General features: G+C 35.6%; 1 protein-coding gene across 10 annotated transcripts in view; it reads right to left on the bottom strand.

The window, feature by feature from the left end:
- STAU2 (staufen double-stranded RNA binding protein 2) overlaps positions 1–20,612 on the bottom strand; it is a 303,644-nt gene that overhangs the window by 270,978 nt on the left and 12,054 nt on the right. For 3 of the 10 annotated variants that reach the window (XM_059994769.1, XM_059994770.1, XM_059994768.1), the window contains one exon: positions 433–563. The exons of 4 other annotated variants lie outside the window; for them this stretch is intronic. In XM_059994769.1, the coding sequence (XP_059850752.1) occupies positions 433–546 (114 nt within the window). In that variant the 5' untranslated portion in view covers positions 547–563. Of the gene's footprint in view, positions 1–432; positions 579–5,235; positions 5,366–20,612 lie in introns of all 10 variants that reach the window. 3 more of the 10 variants (XM_059994766.1, XM_059994767.1, XM_059994771.1) reach the window with 2 other exon arrangements.

A 20,612-nucleotide genomic window follows, 5' to 3' on the forward strand; every position in this document is an offset into this window, starting at 1 on the left:
GACATCTCACTAAGTAACGTTGTTGTATTTTACTCTGTATCCATTTTTCTGTTAGCAGTTACTACGTAATGGAAAAAGCACAGTACTTGGGAGCCACAGAATACGTGTTCAAGTGCTGGCACTGGCACTCATGAACTATAAAGCAAGTTACTAAACTTTTCCGTGCCTGAGTTTCTTAAAAGGAAATCAAAAATCCATGTCTCATGTGGTTTCATTAAGGTTTTTATGAAGTACTGCCTCTGAAAGAGCTCTGTAAACCATAATGAGCTATAAAATTGTTTAGTTACAGAGTGCAAAATATTTTTGATAGAGAACTAAGAGCCTTTACGCCATCCACTACCCCCTCCCCCCAAAAAGCACAATTAAAACCTGAGATGATAAATCTGATAGACTTTGATAAGCATGTCTCACCACCTCTCTTCAAAACCTTACCTTCGAATGAGCAGGCCCTCTTTCTTTCAGAAGTTTATACTGGGGTTGGACTCTATTGAAACGGGCTAACTCATTTACCAGACACATTGGAGTTTTCTCTTTGGGGTTTGCCATTTTATCTTGGAGAGAAGCTGTAAATAAAAAGGCTGTAAAGTTTTTGTGAAGAACGACTTTACAAAATGGAAGAAAAACTAGTTTTGAATTTTTTAGATTGAAATCAGATTGTATATTTGGATTAAATTATTTTCATGAATTTTATACAAAAATTTCAAATCACCTGAAGTCTTCCATTACATGCAACAGAAATATGTATCACATTTTAAACAGTAAATTAAGGTAACTTTTTTTCCTAAGTACCTAAATTGCTCTCTATACATATATATGATAACAGCATGCTTAAAGATTTAAAACAATATAAGATTATAATTTTTAATTGATCCTGTAACTTTCCTTTCCTCTCAAGAAATTTTAGCATAAACACATAATTCTTATTCTTATTGCTATGAAACTAAATTTTATCTGCTTTTTCATCATTTGATCTTTCTTTTTTTCCTTCTCATTCTGAAGGAACATATTAATTGAAAAAGCTCTAGACTTGGGAATCAAGTCCTAAGTTTAATTACTAGCTCTCCCAACTACTGTGTTTTAGTAACTTTTTCTTTTTTTAATGAAACTTTGAAAAGAAATAGAAAGAATAATTTAACAAATGACCATGCCCTTATCACCCAGAACTGAAATTAACACTTTCTATGTTTGCTTTGTCTTACTTTAAAAAAAAAACAAAAAAAAAGAAAAAACAGTATTACATTCCAGTTAAGTTCCCTTTATCTTTTCCAGAAACTGCCACTATGTGAATTTAAAATATATCCCTCCAAAAATAAATAAATAAATAAATAAAATATATCCCTCCAGAATATTCTAAAATACATTTGTATGAATGCATGCATATCCATGAAAAAATACACAGTATTGATATATGTAGTTTTAGAGTTCACATAAATAGTAATATAATAAACATATCATTTTCACTATTTTCTTCACTCTTCATTATGTTTTAGAGAGTTAACTTACATAGATCCAGTGCATTACTTTTAACTGCTGTATAATTTCCATCACAACATTTTATCATAAATTTTTTAATCTTCTCCCGACTGATAGTAGACATTTAGGTTGTTTCCAATTCTTCACTCTTACAAATTAAAACATGCTAGCAAACAGCACGCAGAAGGAATGTACCAAATTACCTTCCCCTGGCAGCATGAGAATTACTATTTCCCTTCAACCTTGAAAACACGCAGCATAGTCAGATATTTTAATCTCTGACAATCTGATGTTTGACAAAACTTTGTTTTTGATCATTTGGGTTTCCTCTTCTGGGAACTGCTTCTGTCCTTTTTTCTATTGATTATTTTATGCATAATATCAATCTTTTATGGTCTGGGCCTTTTCTGCCTCAAGAAATCCTTCCCTAACCTGAAATGTCTTAATAATTTTTACTTAAATTTACTAAGCCTACTATTCTTTATCTATAAAATAAAGGCAATAATCTATCCTACTTAACTAACTCACAGATTGTTATAAGGTTAAGATTCTTAAATGCATGGTACTTTAAATTCTACCACAATTATTATTACAGCTTCAGAATATTTTCCTAACACTACAGTATTTTATCCTATATTTCTCCTTCATCTCATTTACAGACATATTTAACTGCTTTTTAGTTTTTCTTTCATCTCCCATGAATCAATGTTAAAAAACACTTTAAAACCCAAGCATAAAACATGCAAATGGATTACTTCCTGCTCAATTAAACTGCAGTCACAATACATAGGGAATACATTAAATAAATGGAAATAGCAGATTTTAGGAACTTCATCTATAAACTTTCTATGGCAAGGTTTAATTAGAAAATAGTATTCTTTTTAATACTTTTAATTAACTTTTTAATACCCTCTACAGGACTAACAATTTGGTATAATAACTTGATCACAATCATTATGATTAAGAAACTATTTTATAATTGCCTAATAAGGCATAAGTTTAAAAAAAAAATCTAAGCAATCAACTGTAGGACCAATACAGCTGACAGCTAATTCTACAATTAAACCATTCTAAGTGGCTTACAAACCAAAAATAAATAAATAAACCTAGCAATTATTACTTTTTGGAACAGCACAAAAAGGCAAAGAATATTAGTCAAGAGAGGTTGAAGAAATCTGCATTTTACTTATTCCATTGTATATCATTCAAATAAACATTTTATAAACTGTACCAGAAAGTCAGTCATTACATAAAATATAAGGTGACCTGGTACTATGATCAATTTTGGTCCTTGCATACCATGGCATTAAATACTCAAGTACAGTAGACAACACGGCTACCTGAATATCAAAAAGCAAAAGAAGAATGAAAATGAGAAGAATGAAAATGAGAAAATACTGAAGTCTAGTAAAAATGAGTCAATTTTGCATAACACTAAAACAGCATTTATACTGCTACTATAACAATTTTCATAACTTAGTAATGCTGCATATTCATCTATTATGATGGAAGAAATATTAGGAGCATAGCAAGAACAATGTGACATAAAATATAACAATTTTATATTTTACAGTATAAAAATTAATAGCCTAGGATTTAAATATGTTTAAATGTCATTAAAATGATAAGTTTATAGCTCTGTAAACTTGGTAAGAAAATCTGATCTAAATTCTTTAAAGGAAAGTGCTAATAACATGGTATTAAACTTATATTCCATTAATTCTAACTTTCTGCTTCATAAAAATAACATGAATCCAATAATGGACTCATGGAATCCATTAAGGAAATCCCACAATGGATTTAATGTGTGATTTAAGTTTTGGTGTGAAAGGTGTGCAAAATACATGTAAGATCTCACTTTGATAAAACTTTATAACTAAAACCCAAACATTTAAAGTTGGTAAATTTAAAAATAATTAGTTCTAGTTCATATGTTTTATTTTACAAAATGATTAAAATTTTATTTTCCATAGTTCTTCCTCTATTCAATCTGAAATCTTATTAACTACTTGACAGAGATCAATGGTAGAGCAGTAATATCAAAATTAAACCAAAATTTTGACAAAATATCTACAAAATTACAAAACAAATTGGTCTATATAAATTGGGATCTATTGGGCTTCCCTGGTGGCACAGTGGTTGAGAGTCTGCCTGCCGATGCAGCGGACATGGGTTCGTGCCCCGGTCTGGGAAGATCCCACGTGCTGCGGAGCGGCTGGGCCCGTGAGCCATGGCCGCTGAGCCTGCGTGTCTGGAGCCTTTGCTCCGCAACAGGAGAGGCCACAACAGTGAGAGGCCCGTGTACCGCAAAAAAAAAAAAAAAAAAATTTGGGATCTATCAACTTAATTTATATATTACTTTTTAGAAAAGTCAACAAGTACAAAAAGTGAGAAATATGTACACTGTTGCATAAGTATACATTTTCAAGAGACTTAAGAATGTCCTCAATGAAGCTATTTTGAAACAGGCTTCAGGTCAATTTGGTGGCTGGAATAGTAGCTACCTACTTAGAAGTAAATAAAATTAATGATAATGAATTTCACAATTCTAAAACTTTGCTTTTGAGAGAACAAATGCCATCTATTTAAGAACCTGTTTTGGATATCTCTGCCACTGACTGATATCTACGGAACCTTGAGAAAGTACTCAAATCTCACTTTCCTGGACAGCAAAACAGAAATAATAGTTGTTTTCATATTAGTGGACTATGGTATTGGTTGAATGAAATGACGTAAGATACTGTTAACAATAAGAATGCATTATTATTCTGCTTATAAGTAATCTGTTAAAGCACACTATCATCAAATATGCATACACAGATACTTTATAAACTTTTTCCATGGCTTCCTAAGCTAAAATATTCTGAGTTAAAATGTTCGTTAGGATAAGTTGATTTTATTCATACAAATATACTTCTTTAATATTCTATAAAAAGCAGGTATTTGTTATTATTTTTTCGACTTACTGTAACATATTAAGTTTGTTTCCACTGAAAAATCCCCAAGTGTGATATAAATTACATTTAAGATTTCTCATATTTTTGTTAGGGAATATTCTACCTTTATTGATATAAAATTTGTTTACATGTAACTCTCCATAACTTTGATACGTAACACTGGTAAAATAGCTTTTCATAATAACAGGATCTGCACACTCAGCAAAACAGAGACATAAATCTTTTGAGACAGATTGTTTTTATATCTTTATAAAATGTCCTGGACTCTGTGGGACTTGAATCTTCAAAATGAACCAAGATAATGCAGTTCACAGTTTTCAATTAACAGGCAAAATTCCTGTTCCAAAGGAGCTCAGAGTCTGGTAGAAAAACAGACACATACAAGAAACAAATACACTAAACTACAACATGAAAAGTTCTATAATAACGCTGTTAGAAGGGACTCCTTAGGTGAACGGGGTGTTGAAAGGTACGTTTCAAGGTACGTTTCAACTTTCCTTAACTGATTAGATTAGTTAAGGAAAGTAGGCATTCACCAAGTTAGCAAGGAAGAAAGAGAGAAAGACAGTCCAGGCTTTTCCAGAGCACACATGCAGGAGAAAGCACAATAAACACATCACATTCTGGCAAATTCAAGTAGATCATTAGCAGACTATAAATGCAGAATAGGATATAGCAGAAAAAACTGTGTGACCAGAATCCACCAAAACACCAAGTTTCCTAAGCCAGAACTTGGAGTAGCGACATTTTTAAGGTAGTTAAATCATGGCCAGAGCTGTTGCGAGTAAATCATAGTCTACATCACCTGCCGAGCCAAGTCTCTCCACAGAAGAATCCGTTTCCATCCCTGGTCCCAGAAAATGACTTGGACACAGTTTCTATGTCTCTTTGCTGGCTCCCCTTTCCCTATTCCCTGCTATTGGAAGGGACTCTTCCTAATTCCCAAGTAAAATAAAAAGAAAGAAAACAGAGTCAAAAAAGCAAGGAATTCACCTTCCACAGGTTCTTGCCTTCTAGCAGAAATACAACTGTCTGTCCATAGTTGTAACTAAAACAACCCTTATAACTTCAAATTAGACCATAACCTAAGGTGGTCCAAGCAAAATCACCACCCAAGGATCAAACTGCTCTATTATAATTGTCTGTTAATTAAGAAAAATTAAAGTTCCTATCTCATACAGACACAAAAATAAATTCCAAAAGTATTCAAATGCAGAATATAAAAATATGACAAAAGCACAAGAAAACTTGGCTAAATATCTGTCATAATCCTGTAACATAGAAGGCTTTTCTAGATAAGAAACCTAAAAGACATAATGGGATAAACTGACAGATTTAACAACACAAAAAATGTAAAAACCTCTATAGAGCAGAACACACCATGAATGACACTAAAAAATGTCAACAAACTAGGGAAGAAATACTTGTAACATGTGAAGAAAAACTGAAGAGGATAAAAATAAAATCCATAAAATATGAAGATGACATAAATCAATTTTTTAAAAAAATCCAACAGAAAAAAAATGCAAAATTAATTCATATAATGTATTGAGTAAACACCTGTTCAAAAAGCTAGTGTTTAAAGAAATAAAAATTTGAATTCCAATGAGATATAATTTACCCCATGAGACTGATAAAATGAAAAAAAAAATCAGATAAGTATTGACAAGGATGTGTGAAAATGGGTGCAAATTCTATCGATACAAACATAAATAAGTACAAATTTTTTGGCGGGCAATCTGGGAATACTGATTAAAGTTTTTCAATTGCATCTATCTTTAAAACAGAAATTGTACGTCTAGGTAATTCATACTGCAGGAAGACTCGCATAAGATACACAATGACAACCTACATAGTAAGCCTGTAATTGCAAGAGCTATAAACAACCTAAATATTATCCATCAATAATTGACTGGCTACCTAAGCTACAATGGACTATGCAGCTTTGAAAAAAGAATGATGTAGTGACATGGGAAAACATTACAAAATGTTGAATGAAAAAAGCTGTAACAGCTCACTGTCTAATCTTATTTTTATTTTCTTTAAATCAAACATGTGCATGCATTAAAGAAGCGGGACTGGCAGCAGGGGGGTGTTCACTTTCTGCTTTGAAGTACTGCATTGTTTTACCTTTTTGTTTTTACTTTTTTTGAATATGCATAACTTTTATACCTAAAAAATTATTCTACAGAGCCATACCAAATGTTGTAAACAGTTTACAGTGTTAAGTCTTAGACTCTTAATTACTGTTGTCCTTTCTAAAGTATGTACCAAGGTTCTGACAGAAAGAAGATGCCCAAGGACCTGATTCAAAGCAGACCATAGTGTCATGCCTACAATCTCTGACTTTTCCAAGTGAAGCCACCTTGGGATTTAAACACTGCTAAAACATAGTATGGCCTTACCAACATTTGGCACGGTCAGTCTCCTTACATCTAGCCCTTCTAATAGGTGTGTAATGGTATCTCATTGTGGTTTTAATTAGCATTTCCCTCAAAACTAATAATGTTGAGCATCTTTTCATTTGTTTATATGTTATCTACATTTATATATATATGAAGTACAGTGTCTATCTGAATATTCTTAATTAGGTCATTTCTTTTTCTTATTGTTTTATCTGAAGAGTTCTTTGTATATTCTAAATACAAGTCATTAATCAGGAATATGCTTGGCAAAAAATTTTTCCCAGTATGTGGCATCTCTTTCCTTTTTTTTTTTTACATCTTTATTGGAATATAATTGCTTTACAATGGTGTGTTAGTTTCTGCTTTACAACAGAGTGAATCAGTTATACATATACATATGTTCCCATCTCTTCCCTCTTGTGTCTCCCTGCCTCCCACCCTCCCTATCCCACCCATCTAGGTGGTCACAAAGCACCGAGCTGATCTCCCTGTGCTATGCAGCTGCTTCCCACTAGCTATCTATTTTATGTTTGGTAGTGTATATATGTCCATGCCTCTCTCTCTCGCTTTGTCACAGCTTACCCTTCCCCCTCCCCATATCCTCAAGTCCATTCTCTAGTAGGTGTGGCATCTCTTTTCATTCTCTTACCAGAGTCTTTCAAAGAGCAGACTTTAATTTTAATAATGTCTAATGTATCAATTTGTTCAGTTATAGATTGTGCTTTTGATGTTGTATCTAAGAAATCATTACCTACCTGAGGTCTCAAAGATTTTCTCCTGTGTTTTCTTCTAGAAGCTTTAGGTTGCAAAGTTAGGTCTCTGAACCATTGTGAATTAATTTTTCTACATGGTGCAAAGTATAGATTAAATTTCATTTTTTGTATATTGATATCCAATGTTCAAGCACTATTGGTGGAAAAGGCTATATTTTTCCCACTGTATTATTGCTTTTGTGGTTTTGTCAAAAATCAGTTATCTATATGTAAGTATGTTTATTTCTGGACTACCTATTCTGTTTCATTGATCTGTTTGTCCATTTTTATGCAAATGCAATTTTTACCATAGCTTTATAAAAATTCTTGAAATTAGGCAGTGTTGGCTCCCCAATACTGTTCTTTTTCAAAGTTGTTTTAGATATTCTAAGTTCTTGCAATTCCATGTGAAATTATTTTAGGCAAAAATGCCTTCAAGGATTAGAATAGAATTCCCCTGAATTTACAGATTAATGTGGTGAAATTTTAACAAAGTTGAGCCTTCCAACCTGCGTACATGACATATAGTCAATTCTCATTATTGAGATGATGATATCTCAATGATAGCTAAGTTTTTTAATGTTCCTGCAAACAGTAAACTATCAAATACTGAATCACTGCTTCTGAGGAAATAAAAGGTTAGGTTCCGGTAAGCCCTTGGTCATAACATTTTTTGTTAGCCAATTAATAAATAACACTGTTTTATGTGTGTTTCTGGCTAAAATCCCTTACTTAATATATACTGCTGAATCACTAATACTGAACTCACAACAGTAACTCCTGCCTGAATGAAGTTTATCTAAACACATACATCTTACCCCTAAGGCATATCACAGCCTTCCTGTGCTTAGGGACACTACAAAGCACTTCAGCACTATGCCTGGGGGCCATTTTAAACAGCCAAATCACCAACAAAAAGCACAAAAATGTGAAAAATGTGGCACTAAATAAACCGAGAAAAGGACGCTTGCTTATTGCAGGAGAACTGAAACAAGAAAGCAGAGTGTCACCTTGTTCGGCCTCAGTTCAGATTGCGCACAAAGGGCAACTCAAATTTTTCACCACTCTGCAGGTGTCAGCAAATGATCACAAAAGCGTTGCAAGTATTATTTTGGGGTTACATATAAATTTTAGTGAATAGACCAATTCACAAATACAGAATACATGAATAATGAGGATCAAATGGATCTCTCAATTTACTTAGGTATCCTTTCATTTCAGCAGTATTTTATATTACTGAACATAAATATTCTTTTAACTTACTTTGTTGTATTTATCCATATATGTATTTCATATTTTTGATACTGTTGTAGATGGGTTTTTTTCAGATTGTTCCTTGCTAATGTATAGAAGTACAACCAATTTTTGCATATTGATCTGGTATCCTTCAATCTTACTATACTGATTCATTAGATCTAGTAGAGTTCCATCAAATTTTCTCCATAGAAAATCAAGTAATCTGTGAATTAGGACAGTTTTATTCCTTTCTTTGCAATGTGAATACCATGTATTTCCTTTTCTTGCCCTACTGCACTAGCTACAACCTCCAGGACAATGCTGAATAGGACTGATGAAAGTAGACATCTCTAACTTGTTGCTAATTTTAGAAAAAAAGTGTCCAATCTTTCCACCAATAAGTACAATATCAGCCAACAAAGCTTGTCATGGATGCCCATTTTCATACTGAGGAAGTTCATTTCTATTCCTGGTTTACTGAAGGCTTTTTTAAAAATCAGGAATGGTTACTGGATTAGTCAAATGATTTTTCTGCATCTATTGAAATGACTGTGTGCTTTTTACTGTTTACTTTGTTAATGTGGAGAATTATATATATTGATTTTTTTGAATGTTAAACCAACCTTACATTCCTGGGATAAATCCCACATGGTCATGACATAATATCCTTTTAAAATTTTGTTGAATTTGATTTGCTAAAATTCTGTTTAGATTTTGCACATCTATGTTTGTGAGTAGTATTGTTCTGTAGTTTCCTTGGAATGTCATTGTCTCGTTCTGGTATCCCAGTAATGCTGACATCAAAGTCTTTGGAAAACATTCCCTCCGCTTCAAATATTTTTGAAAAGTTTGTGTAGAATCGATATTATCTCCTCCTATAGTATTTAGTACAATTCACCACTGAAACTATCTGAACCTGGAGTTTTCTTTGTGAGAACATTTTTTAAGTACAAATTTCAGTATCTTTACTACATATAGCGTTATTCAGATTATCTCTTATTTTCTTCTGCTTCCTTTGGGATCTGTTCTTTTCTACATTATTAAGGTGGAAATTAAAGTCATCTATTTGAGACCTTTCTTCCTTTCTAGTATAGATATTTAGAGCTACAGATTTCCCACTAAGTACTGTTTTCGCAGCATCTTCTAATACGTTGTGCTTCTGTTCTTACTCAATTTAAAATACTTTATAATTTCCCTTTTGATTTCTTCTTTTAATCATGAATTACTTATAAGCATGCTATTTAATTTCCAAATATTGGGGATTTTCCAAGGATATTTCTATTAATGATTTCTAATTTAACTGCACTGTGATCTGAGAAGATTCTTTGTATGAGTTGAATCCTTTTGAATTTGAGACTTGTTTTATGGCCCAGAATATATAGTCTATCTTGGTAAATGTTCTGTGTGAACTTCTGAACGAATGTGTATTCTGCTCTTCTTGAGTAAAGTGGTCTGTAAATGCAGCCAGGTCAAGTTGACAGTGTTACTCAAGTTAACTATATCTTTGTAATTTTTCTGTCCATTTGTTATATCAATTATTGAGAGGGGTTACTGAAATCTCTGACTATAATTGTGAATGTTTCCTTGAATTTCTATTAGTTTTTGCTTCATTTGTTTTGAGCTTAGGTACGTAAGTATTTAGCATTGGTATGTCCTCTTAATTAACTGATCCCTTTATTGTTATGAAATGATCTTATTTTTACCAGGTAATAAATATTCCTTGCTCTCAAATCTATTTTGATATTAATAAAACCAAGTTTTATTAAAGAAACTCCAAGTTTCTTTCAACTAAGTTAGCATGTTATATCTTTTTCATTATTTTTAACCTATTTGTGTTTATAGTTACTATTTCTTACAGGCAAATATATGGTTGGGTCTTGCTTTTTAATCCAATTTCAGCCTTTAAATTGGGACGTTTAGACTATTTACTTCTTTAAAAATATCAAACGCTACACAAATTTATGTCATAATTTGTACATCTTCTCTGTATCATTCCAATTTTAATATATGTGCTGCTGAAGCAACAATAGACTATCTACATTTACTGTGATTATACATATCATTAGGTTTGAGCCTATCATCCTGCTATTTATTTTATATTTTTCCCATCTGGTCTTTGTTCCCTTCATCTTTTCGTGGTTTCTCCTGAATTATTTTGTATATTCAATTCTATCTACTTTTTTTGGCTTATTAGTTATAACTTTTTGTTTTGCTCTTTTACTGGCTGCTTTAGAGTTTATTATATATACCTTTAACTTATCATAGTCTACCTTTATATTATACCACCTAATCAAGGGCATTAGAATCTTTAATAACATCCTTCCCTTTCTCCCTCAACCTTCAAGCTACTGTTATTATGCATTGTAATTTTATGTAAAAGCCACACAGTACCTTCATATTTTTGCTTTAAACAATAAATTACCTTTTAGAAAGATTAATTAAAAAAGAACTTAGACATTTACCCAAGTAATTACCATTTCTGCTTTTTGCATCTTTTTCATTTTCCTGCTGCCTGAAGGACATTTTGTTTTGTTTTGTTTTAGTTTTTTGCGGTACGCGGGCCTCTCACTGTTGTGGCCTCTCCCATTGTGGAGCACAGGCTCCACACGCACAGGCTCAGCGGCCATGGCTCACGGGCCCAGCCACTTCGCGGCATGTGGGATCTTCCCAGACCGGGGCACAAACCCGTGTCCCCTGCATCGGCAGGCGGACTCTCAACCACTGCGCCACCAGGGAAGCCCCTGAAGGACATTCTTTATAATTTTTCTTGTAGTGGGGGAGTACTGAGTAAGGAATTTGCGTAGACATTTCTCCAATAATGATATACAAACAGCCGACAAGCACATGAAAAGATATTAAAATCACTAGTATCAAAACAATACAAATGAAAACCATAAGATACCACTTCATACCTAGTAAGATGGCCATTACCAAAAAAAGAAAGGAAGGAAGGGAGGGAGGAAAAAAATAAGTATTGGTGAGGATGTGGGGAACTTGGAACCCTTGTTCATTATTAGTGGGAATGTGAAATCGTGTAGCCACTATGGAAAACAGTAATTAAACACAGAATTATCATAGGATCCAGCAATTTCACTCCTGGAAAAATAGACCCAGAATAACAGAAAGCAGGGACCTGAACAGATATATGCACTCCCATGTTCATTGCAGCATTATTCACAACAGCCAAAAGGTGGAAGCACCCCAAATGTCTACCAATGGATGAGTGAATAAATAAAATGTGGTATATATATAAAATGGAATATTATTCAGCCTTAAAAAGGAAATTGTGACACGTGCTATAACATGAATGAACTTCGAAGACATTATGCTAAGTAAAATAAGCCGGTCACAAAAGGACTTGTACAATTCCACTTACATGAGATATTGAGAGCAGTCAAACTCATAAAGACAGAAAGTAGAATGGTGGTTGACAGGGGCTGGTGGATTGGAGAATGGGGAGTTAGTGTTTTAATGGGTACAGAGTTTCAGTTTGGGAATATCAAGAAGTTCTGCAGATGGGTGTTGGTGACGGTGATGGTTATACAACACTGTTCAGCTACTTAGTGCCACCATACACTTAAAAACGGTTAAAATGGGGCGACTTCTCTGGTGGCGCAGTGCTTGGGAATCCGCCTGCCAACGCAGAGGGCACACGTTCCAGCCCTGGTCTGGGAAGATACCACATGCCGCGGAGAAACTAAGCCCATGCGCCACAACTACTGAGCCTGTGCTCTAGAGCCTGCGTGCCACAACTACTGAAGCCTGTGTGCCTAGAGCCCGTGCTCTGCAACAAGAGAAGCCACAGCAACGAGAAGCCCACACACCACAATGAAGAGTAGCCCCCACTCACCGCAAATAGAGAGAAAGCCTGCATGAAGCAACGAAGACCCAATGCAGCCAAAAAAAACAAATTACTTTTTAAAAAGATGGTTAAAATGGTAAATTTTATGTTATATATATTTTACCACAATTAAAAATTTAAAAACAAAACAAAAAAAGTCACTTTTTTGTTTCCTCTGCAATTTTTATTTTATTGAAGTATAGTTGATTTACAATGTTGTGTTAGTTTCAGGTGCACAGCAAAGTGATTTAGTTATGTATCTATATTTTTTCAGATTCTTTTCCATTATAGGTTACTACAAGATATAGAATACAGTTCCCTGTGCTATACAGTGGGTCCTTGTTGTTTATTTTATATATAGTAGTGTGTATCTGTTATTCCCAAACTCCTAATATATCCCTCCCCTGCCTTTCCCCTTTGCTAACCATAAGTTTGTTTTCTATGTCTGTGAGTCTAGTTCTGTTTTGTAAATAAGTTCCTTTGTATGACAAGTCACTTCTTTTCGGAAAGCATTTTCAGTGGGAACAGAATCCAAAGTTAACAAGTATTTTATAGTCTTTTAAAAATGTCACTCCACTCTTTTCTGGCTTGCAGTGTCCAACAAAAACTCTGTCATTCTTGTCTCTATTTCTCTGTTCATGTCTTTTTTTCCTCTGACTGCTTTTAAGATTTCCTTTCACTATCACTGATTTTCAGCCATTTGATTATGATGTGCCTTAGTGTGGGTTTTTAAATGTTTCTTTCAAATCAGATTCATTGAGCTTTACAGATCTATGGAGTTTATAGTTTTTTTGTTTTTTGGGGTTTTTTTTGAGTTCACTAAACACAGAAAATATTCAGTCATTATTTGTTCTAATATTTTCCTGTTCCTCCTCCCTTCTCCTGAGAATCTAATTAATTTATCTTAGACTATATATTATCCAACAGCTCATAGATGCTGTTCATTTTTTTTTCAGTTTTTTCACTCTGTGCTTCATTTTGGATAGTTGTTATTCCTACGTATTCAAGCTCACTTATCTTTTCTTCTACAGTGTCTTATCTGCTATTAATTCCATCAAGTATCTTTTTCTTTCAGATACTACATTCTTCATTTCTAGAATTTCCATTTAAGCATATTTTTGTATCTTTTATTTCTATTCTCTTCATTTTCCTATTTTCTTCTCCCTTTCTGAACACTGACAGCATATTAGTAGCAACTCTTTTGACAGCTTTGTCTGCTAGATCAATCATCATTGTCATTTCTGGGTCTCTTTCTATTGATTGATCTTTTTTTACCCTAGTTATGGGTCATATTTTCATGCTTCTTTGCAAGCATTTTAATTTTCTAATTGAAAGGAAATTGACATAACATCAAATTAACCATTTCAAAGTGAAGACATCCGTAGCATTCAGTAGTCACAATGTTGTACAACCACCTCTACCTAGTTCCAAAACATTTTTATCACACCAAAATAAACTCGGTACCCATTAGGCAGTTACTCCCCTTTTCTCCCTACCCCCAGGACCTGACAACAACCAACCTGTGCTCTGTCTCTACAGATTTACTTATTCTAGATATTTCATATAAATGGAATCAGACAATATGTGACCCTGGTGTCTGCTTCTTTCACTTAGCAAAATGTTTTTGAGCTTCACCACATTGTACTATGTATCAGTACATCATCTCTTCTTACAGCTAAATAATATTCTATGGTGTGCTTGTACCATAATTTGTTTACCCAGTCATCTATCCATTTGGGTTGCTTCTACCAACTGGCCATTGTAAATAGTGTTACTATGAACATGTGTGTACCTATATTTGAGTACCTGTTTTCAATTCTTTTGGGTATACATCTAGAGTGGAATTGCATGGTAATTGTATGTTTAACTTTTTAAAGAACTGCCAAACTGTTTTCCACAGAAGCTGAAACACTTCACATTCCCACCAGCACTGCACAGGTGTTCTGATTTCTCCACATCATCACCAACACTTGTTATTCTTGGTCTCTTTGAATCTAACCATCCTAGTGAGCCTGAAGGGGTACTAATTGTGGTTTTCATTTGCATTTCCCTAATTACTAATGAGGTTGAGTATTTGTTCATGTGCATGTTGGCCATATGTACATCATCTTTGGAGAACTGTCTATTCAAGTCCTTTACCCATTTTTAGTTGGGTTGTCTTTTTTTTTTTAATATTTATTTTTGGCTGCATCAGATCTTAGTTGCGGCACGCAGGATCTTCTGTTGCAGCACGTGGGCTCTTCATTGCAGCATGCAGGCTTCTCTCTAGTTGTGGTGTGTGGGCTTCTCTCTGGTTGTGGCATGTGGGCTCCAGAGCACACGGGCTCTCTAGTTGTGGCACACAGGCTCCAGAGCACATGGGCTCTGCAGTTGCAGCACGCGGGCTCAGCAGTTGTGGTGCACAGGGGCTTAGTTGCCCCACAGCATCTGGGATCTTAGTTCCCCGACCAGGGATCGAATACGCATCCCCTGCATTGGAAGGCAGATTCTTAACCACTGGACCACCAGAAAAGTCCCTGACTTGCCTTTTTATTGTTGAGTTATAAGAGTTATAGTTCTTATATTTAGGTCTTTGATCCATCTTGAGTTAATTTTTGTATGTGGTGTGAGGTAGGGATCCAGGTTTATTCTTTTGCATGTGGACATCCAGTTTTCCCAGAACTATCTGTTGAAGATATTATTCTTTCCTGCATTGAGTGGTCTTGGCAATCTTGTCAAAAATCAGTTGGCTATATACGTATTAGTTTATTTCTAGCCTCTCAATTCTATCCCATTGGTCTATACCTCTTTCCTTATGCCAGAACCACACTGTTTTGATTACTGTAGTTTTACAATATGATTTGAAATGGGGGAGGTATGGACCCTCCAACTGTGTTCTCTTTCAAGACTGTTTTGGCTATTTAGGCCCACTGAAATTCCATAAGTTGAAGATCAGCTTTTCAAGTTCTGCAAAAAAGGTCACTGGCATTTTGATAGACATCATATTGAATATGTACACTGTTTTGCATAGTATTGCCATCTTAATGTTAAGTCTTCAAATCCATAAACACAAAACATCTTTCCATTTATTTAGGTCTTCTTCAATATCTTTCAACAGTGTTGTACAGTTTTCAGAGTACAGGTCTTTCAATTCCTGTATGCTTTTAGATGCTAGTATGAATGAAACTGTTTTCTTAATTTCATTTTTGGATTCTATACCGCTGGTATACAGAAACACAATTGTATTTTGTGTGATCTTGTACTTACAACTTTTCTGAATTCGTTTGTTAGCTCTATTTGGTTTTCTGTAGATTCTTTGGGATTTTCTATATATCAATACATGGTAACATGTCATCTACAAATAAAAATAGTTTTACCTATTCCTTCCAATTTGGATGTCTTTTATTCCTTTTTCTTGTCTAACTGCTCTGGCTATAACTTCCAGTACAATGCTGAATAGCAGTGGTGAGGATAGGCATCCTTGCCTTGTCCCTGAACATAAGGAGAAAGTTTTTAGTCTTTCACCATCGAACTGGATGTTAGCTATGAGTTTTTCATAAATGCCCTTTATCATGCTGAAGAAGTGTCCTTCTATTCCTAGTTTTTGAGTGTTTCTATTATGAACAGGTGTTGGATTCTGTCAAATGCTTTCTGTATCAACTGATACAGAAAGGTGATCATGTGAGGGTTTCTTTCCATTGTTCTATTAATGCAGTGTATTACACTGATTGATTTTCCTATGCTGAACCACTCTTGCATTCCTGGAATAAATCCCACTTGGTCATGGTGTATAATCCTTTATATATATTGTTGGATTCAGTTTGTTAGTATTTTGTTGAGGGGTTTTGCATCATATTCATAAGGAATATTGATCTGTAGTTTGTTTGTTTTTTCCCCTGGTGTCTTTGTTTGGCTTTGATATCAGAGTAATACTGGCCTCATACAATGAATTATGAAGTATTGCCTCCTCTCCTATGTTTTGGAAGAGTTTGAGAAGGACTGGTGCTAATTCTTCTTTAAATGTTTGGTAGAATTCATCAGTGAAGCCATCTGGTCCTGGACTTTTCCTTGTTTGTGAGGGATTTTTTTTAAATAAATTTGTTTGTTTGTTTGTTTATGGCTGCAATGGGTCTTCGTTGCTGCACGCGGGCTTTCTCTAAGTTGCGGCGAGCAGGGGCTACTCTTCGTTGAGGCATGTGCGGGTGTATCATTGCAGTGGCTTCTCTTGTTGCAGAGCACAGGCTCTAGGTGCACGAGCTTCAATAGTTGTGGCTTGTGGGTTCAGTAGTTGTGGCTTGTGGACTCTAGAGCCCAGGCTCAGTAGTTGTGGCATATGGGCTTAGTTGCTCTGCGGTATGTGGGATCTTCCCAGACCAGGGCTCGAATCCGTGTCCCCTGCATTGGCAGGAGGATTCTTAACCACTGTGCCACCAGGCAAGTCCCGGGACTTTTTTTTTTTTTACTGATTCAATCTGTTTACTTCTTATAGGGCTGTTGATATTTTCTATTTCTCTTAAGTCAGTTTTGGTAATCTGTGTTTCTAGAAATTTGTCCATTTCATGTAGGTTATCCAAATTGTTGTTCACAGTACTCTCTTATAATCTTTTTAATTTCTTTAAGGTCATGGTAATGTAACTACCTTCATTTCTGATTTTAGTTATATTCGTCTTTGCTCTTTTTGTCAGTCTAGCTAAAGATCTGTCAATTTAGTTACCTTTTCAAAGAACCAACTTTTAGTTTTGCTGATTCCCTATATTGTTTCCCATTCTCTATTTTGTTTATCTCCACTTTAATCTTTATCATTTTCTTTCTTCGGCTAGCTTTGGGTTTAATTTTGCTCTTTTTCTAGTTCTTTTAAGGTGAAAAGTTAGGTTATTTGTTTGAGATCATTCTTTTTAAATGTAGGTGTTTAATGCTATAAATTTCCCTGAGCACTGCTTTCACTACATCCCATACATTATCGTATGTTGTGTTTTCATTTTCATTTGTCTTTAATTATTTTCTAATTTCCCCTATGATTTCTTCTTTGACCTCTTGGTTATTTAAGAGTGTACTGTTTAAGTTCCACATATTTTTGAGGGTTTTGGTACTCTTTCTGTCACCGATTTCTAGCTTCATTCCACTGTGAACAGAAAAGATACTTTGTATGATTTCAATCTTTCAAAACATATTGAGACTTGTTTTGTGGCCTAACATATGGCCTGGAGAATGCTTTATGTGTACTTAATAGGAATTTGTATGTTGCTGTTGCCGAACGCTTTGTATGTATCTGTTAGGTCTAATTAGCTTATAGTGTTGTTCAAGTCCTCTATTTCCTTACTGATCTTCTGTCTAGATGCTCTATCCCTTATTCAAGGTGAGGCAAGCATTTTAATTTTGAATTGGATGACAAACACTAGGAATTTTACATTGTTGGGTTCTGAATTGTGTTGTATTCCTCTATACAGTGTTGGACTTTGTTCTGGTGCACAGTTAAATTACTTGGGATAACTTGAAGCCTTCTGAAGACTCTTTCCAATGCCCTATGTATTACAAGGTATTTACACTCTAGATAATGGAGACACAAACTATTCCCAGTTTTGTGTGAGCTCCAGAAACTGTTTTCTTACTGCTTTCCAGTAGTTCTTTCCCTGACTTTGAGTAGGTCCTGCCATGCATCTACAGATCAGAACTGAGCCAAAGACTCAAGAAGAACCCTCTGCAGCTCTCCAGAATACGTATGTGCTCGAGTGTACTCCTTAACATATATTCACCACTCTCCCCCAAAGCTCCCTTCTCTCCAGTACTCTGACCTACAATTCTAACCACCACCTTGGCCTTCCTAAACTCTTATCTCTGTTTCCTAATCCCAACAAAACTGGGCTCTGTTTTGATTCCTCCTCGCACTACAGCCTGTAAACAACTTCCAGGCTCTACTGTAAACTGGTGCAATAGAAGGGCTTACCTCATTTGTTTCTATTCTCTCAGGCATCACAGCCTGCTGCCATCTGCCATCCAGTGTCTAAAAACCACTGATCACATATTTAATATGTTCTCAAGTTATTTAAGAGGAAAGAGAATATTACTGCTGCATAACACATTACCCCCGACTTAATGGCTTAAAAAATAAGCATTTATTTTTTTCACATAGTTTCTAAGGTTCAGCAATCAAGGAGCAGCTTGGCTGGGTGGTTCTGACTCAGAATCTCTCAAGGGGTTGCAGTCAAGATGTTGATGGAGAGCAGTCTAGGTAGGGCTGGAAGCTTGACAAGGGCTGGAGGATCTGCTTTCAAGAAGGCTCAGTCACACACTTAGCTAAAGGTCTTGGTTCCTTGTTAGCTGTTGGCAGGAGGCCTCAATTTCTCACCATGTGGGCCTCTCCAGTGGGCTATTCACAACATGGCAGCTAACTACTCTCAGAGTCAGCAATGCAGGGTGACACTGAGGGGGAGAGAGGAGGATGGAGAAGGCACAGTGTCTTTTATAACCTATCCTTGGAAACGATCCATCACTTCTACCATATTCTATTGGCCACACAACAGATGTGCGAGAGGATTACACAATGGTGTAAATACCAGGAGGCAGAGATCACTGGGGGCCATCTTGGAAGCTGGCTACAAAGAGGATAAATCTTGTTATGCCAACATGGCAGAAAGCCAACATCCTTCTTATACATTTTAACCTCCTTGTGTTTACTACTTTTTTAATCCAGTAACTGTACACTAAATCCTATGACTTCAAGAGAGATAGGCAGATGGTAAATAGATCCTACTCTACTTACTAAGAAAAACTAAGAGTAAGTATCAGCAGCTTTTAAAAGCGAAAGGGATAGAGTTTCCAGTGCATATGGCAGGAAAGAGAAGGAGAGCACTTGTAGCTGACCTGGGCTTGAGACATGTCCAAAGTGCTTCACTCCCCCCAACAATTACTCTAATGACCAACTTAAATGTCTGCCCTCCTTTCTCATCAATCTCCAGAGCAACAACAGCAATAACACCAGTCACAGTACTATCAACAGCAGTAGCAAGAATACGAGAACCAACACTAAGCATTTGGCCTTTGTTATCTCAATTACTCCTCACAACAAACCTGTAGGATAGTATCATTATCCCTTAAACTCTAGGCTTTTTGTTTCTTAATGACCAAACCCTGGCTTTACACTTTACAGTACACCTTGATACAACTTTATTCTTTCTGTATAACACCTGGCTCCCTCTTGCCCTATAGGATTCTCCACTCTTCTGGCACTGAAATTGTTCTGTCCTCCCTGTTCTCCTACTCCACTTGATTCAGGCCTTAAAGCTTCCCCTTAGGGCTTCCCTGGTGGCACAGTGTTTAAAATCTGCCAGCCAATGCAGGGGACACGGGTTCGAGCCCTGGACCGGGAAGATACCACATGCCACGGAGCAGCTAAGCCCATGCGCCACAACTACTGAGCCTGTGCTCTAGAGCCCGCGAGCCACAACTACTGAAGCCTGCGCGCCTAGAGCCTGTGCTCTGCAGCAAGAGAAGCCACAGCAATAAGAAGCCCGTGCAACGCAACAAAGGGTAGCCCCCGCTCGCGGCAACTAGAGAAAGCCCACGCACAGCAATGAAGACCCAACACAGCCAAAATTAAATAAAATAAATACATTTATATAAAAAAAAAGCTTCCCCTTAGCTTCTGTGTTCCTAACGGCGATTACCAAACCTCTTTAAAAGGAACCACTACTTAAACCTCTGTTAATCCCTGGCTGCTGGGCTCTCCCGAGGCTACAGCTGCCTAACATAGACTTCCCAACACCTTAGGACACACTGCCCGGTCAAGTGTGCCTCACCAACTAATCCCAAAACATTTTCCCTATTTCGGTCACTAATTTTTAAATAGTATTTCACAGCACATGGGCCTTCTCAATTTATATTTGCTACAGCTTAATGTTCAAATGAGTTTCCTTTCCCTAGGGGCTTGTAATTAATCATCAGGGAAAAAGGTCAAAATACACCAAACTCT

This window comes from Delphinus delphis, chromosome 17 (assembly GCF_949987515.2).
Source record: "Delphinus delphis chromosome 17, mDelDel1.2, whole genome shotgun sequence".
Classification (NCBI taxonomy): domain Eukaryota; kingdom Metazoa; phylum Chordata; class Mammalia; order Artiodactyla; family Delphinidae; genus Delphinus; species Delphinus delphis.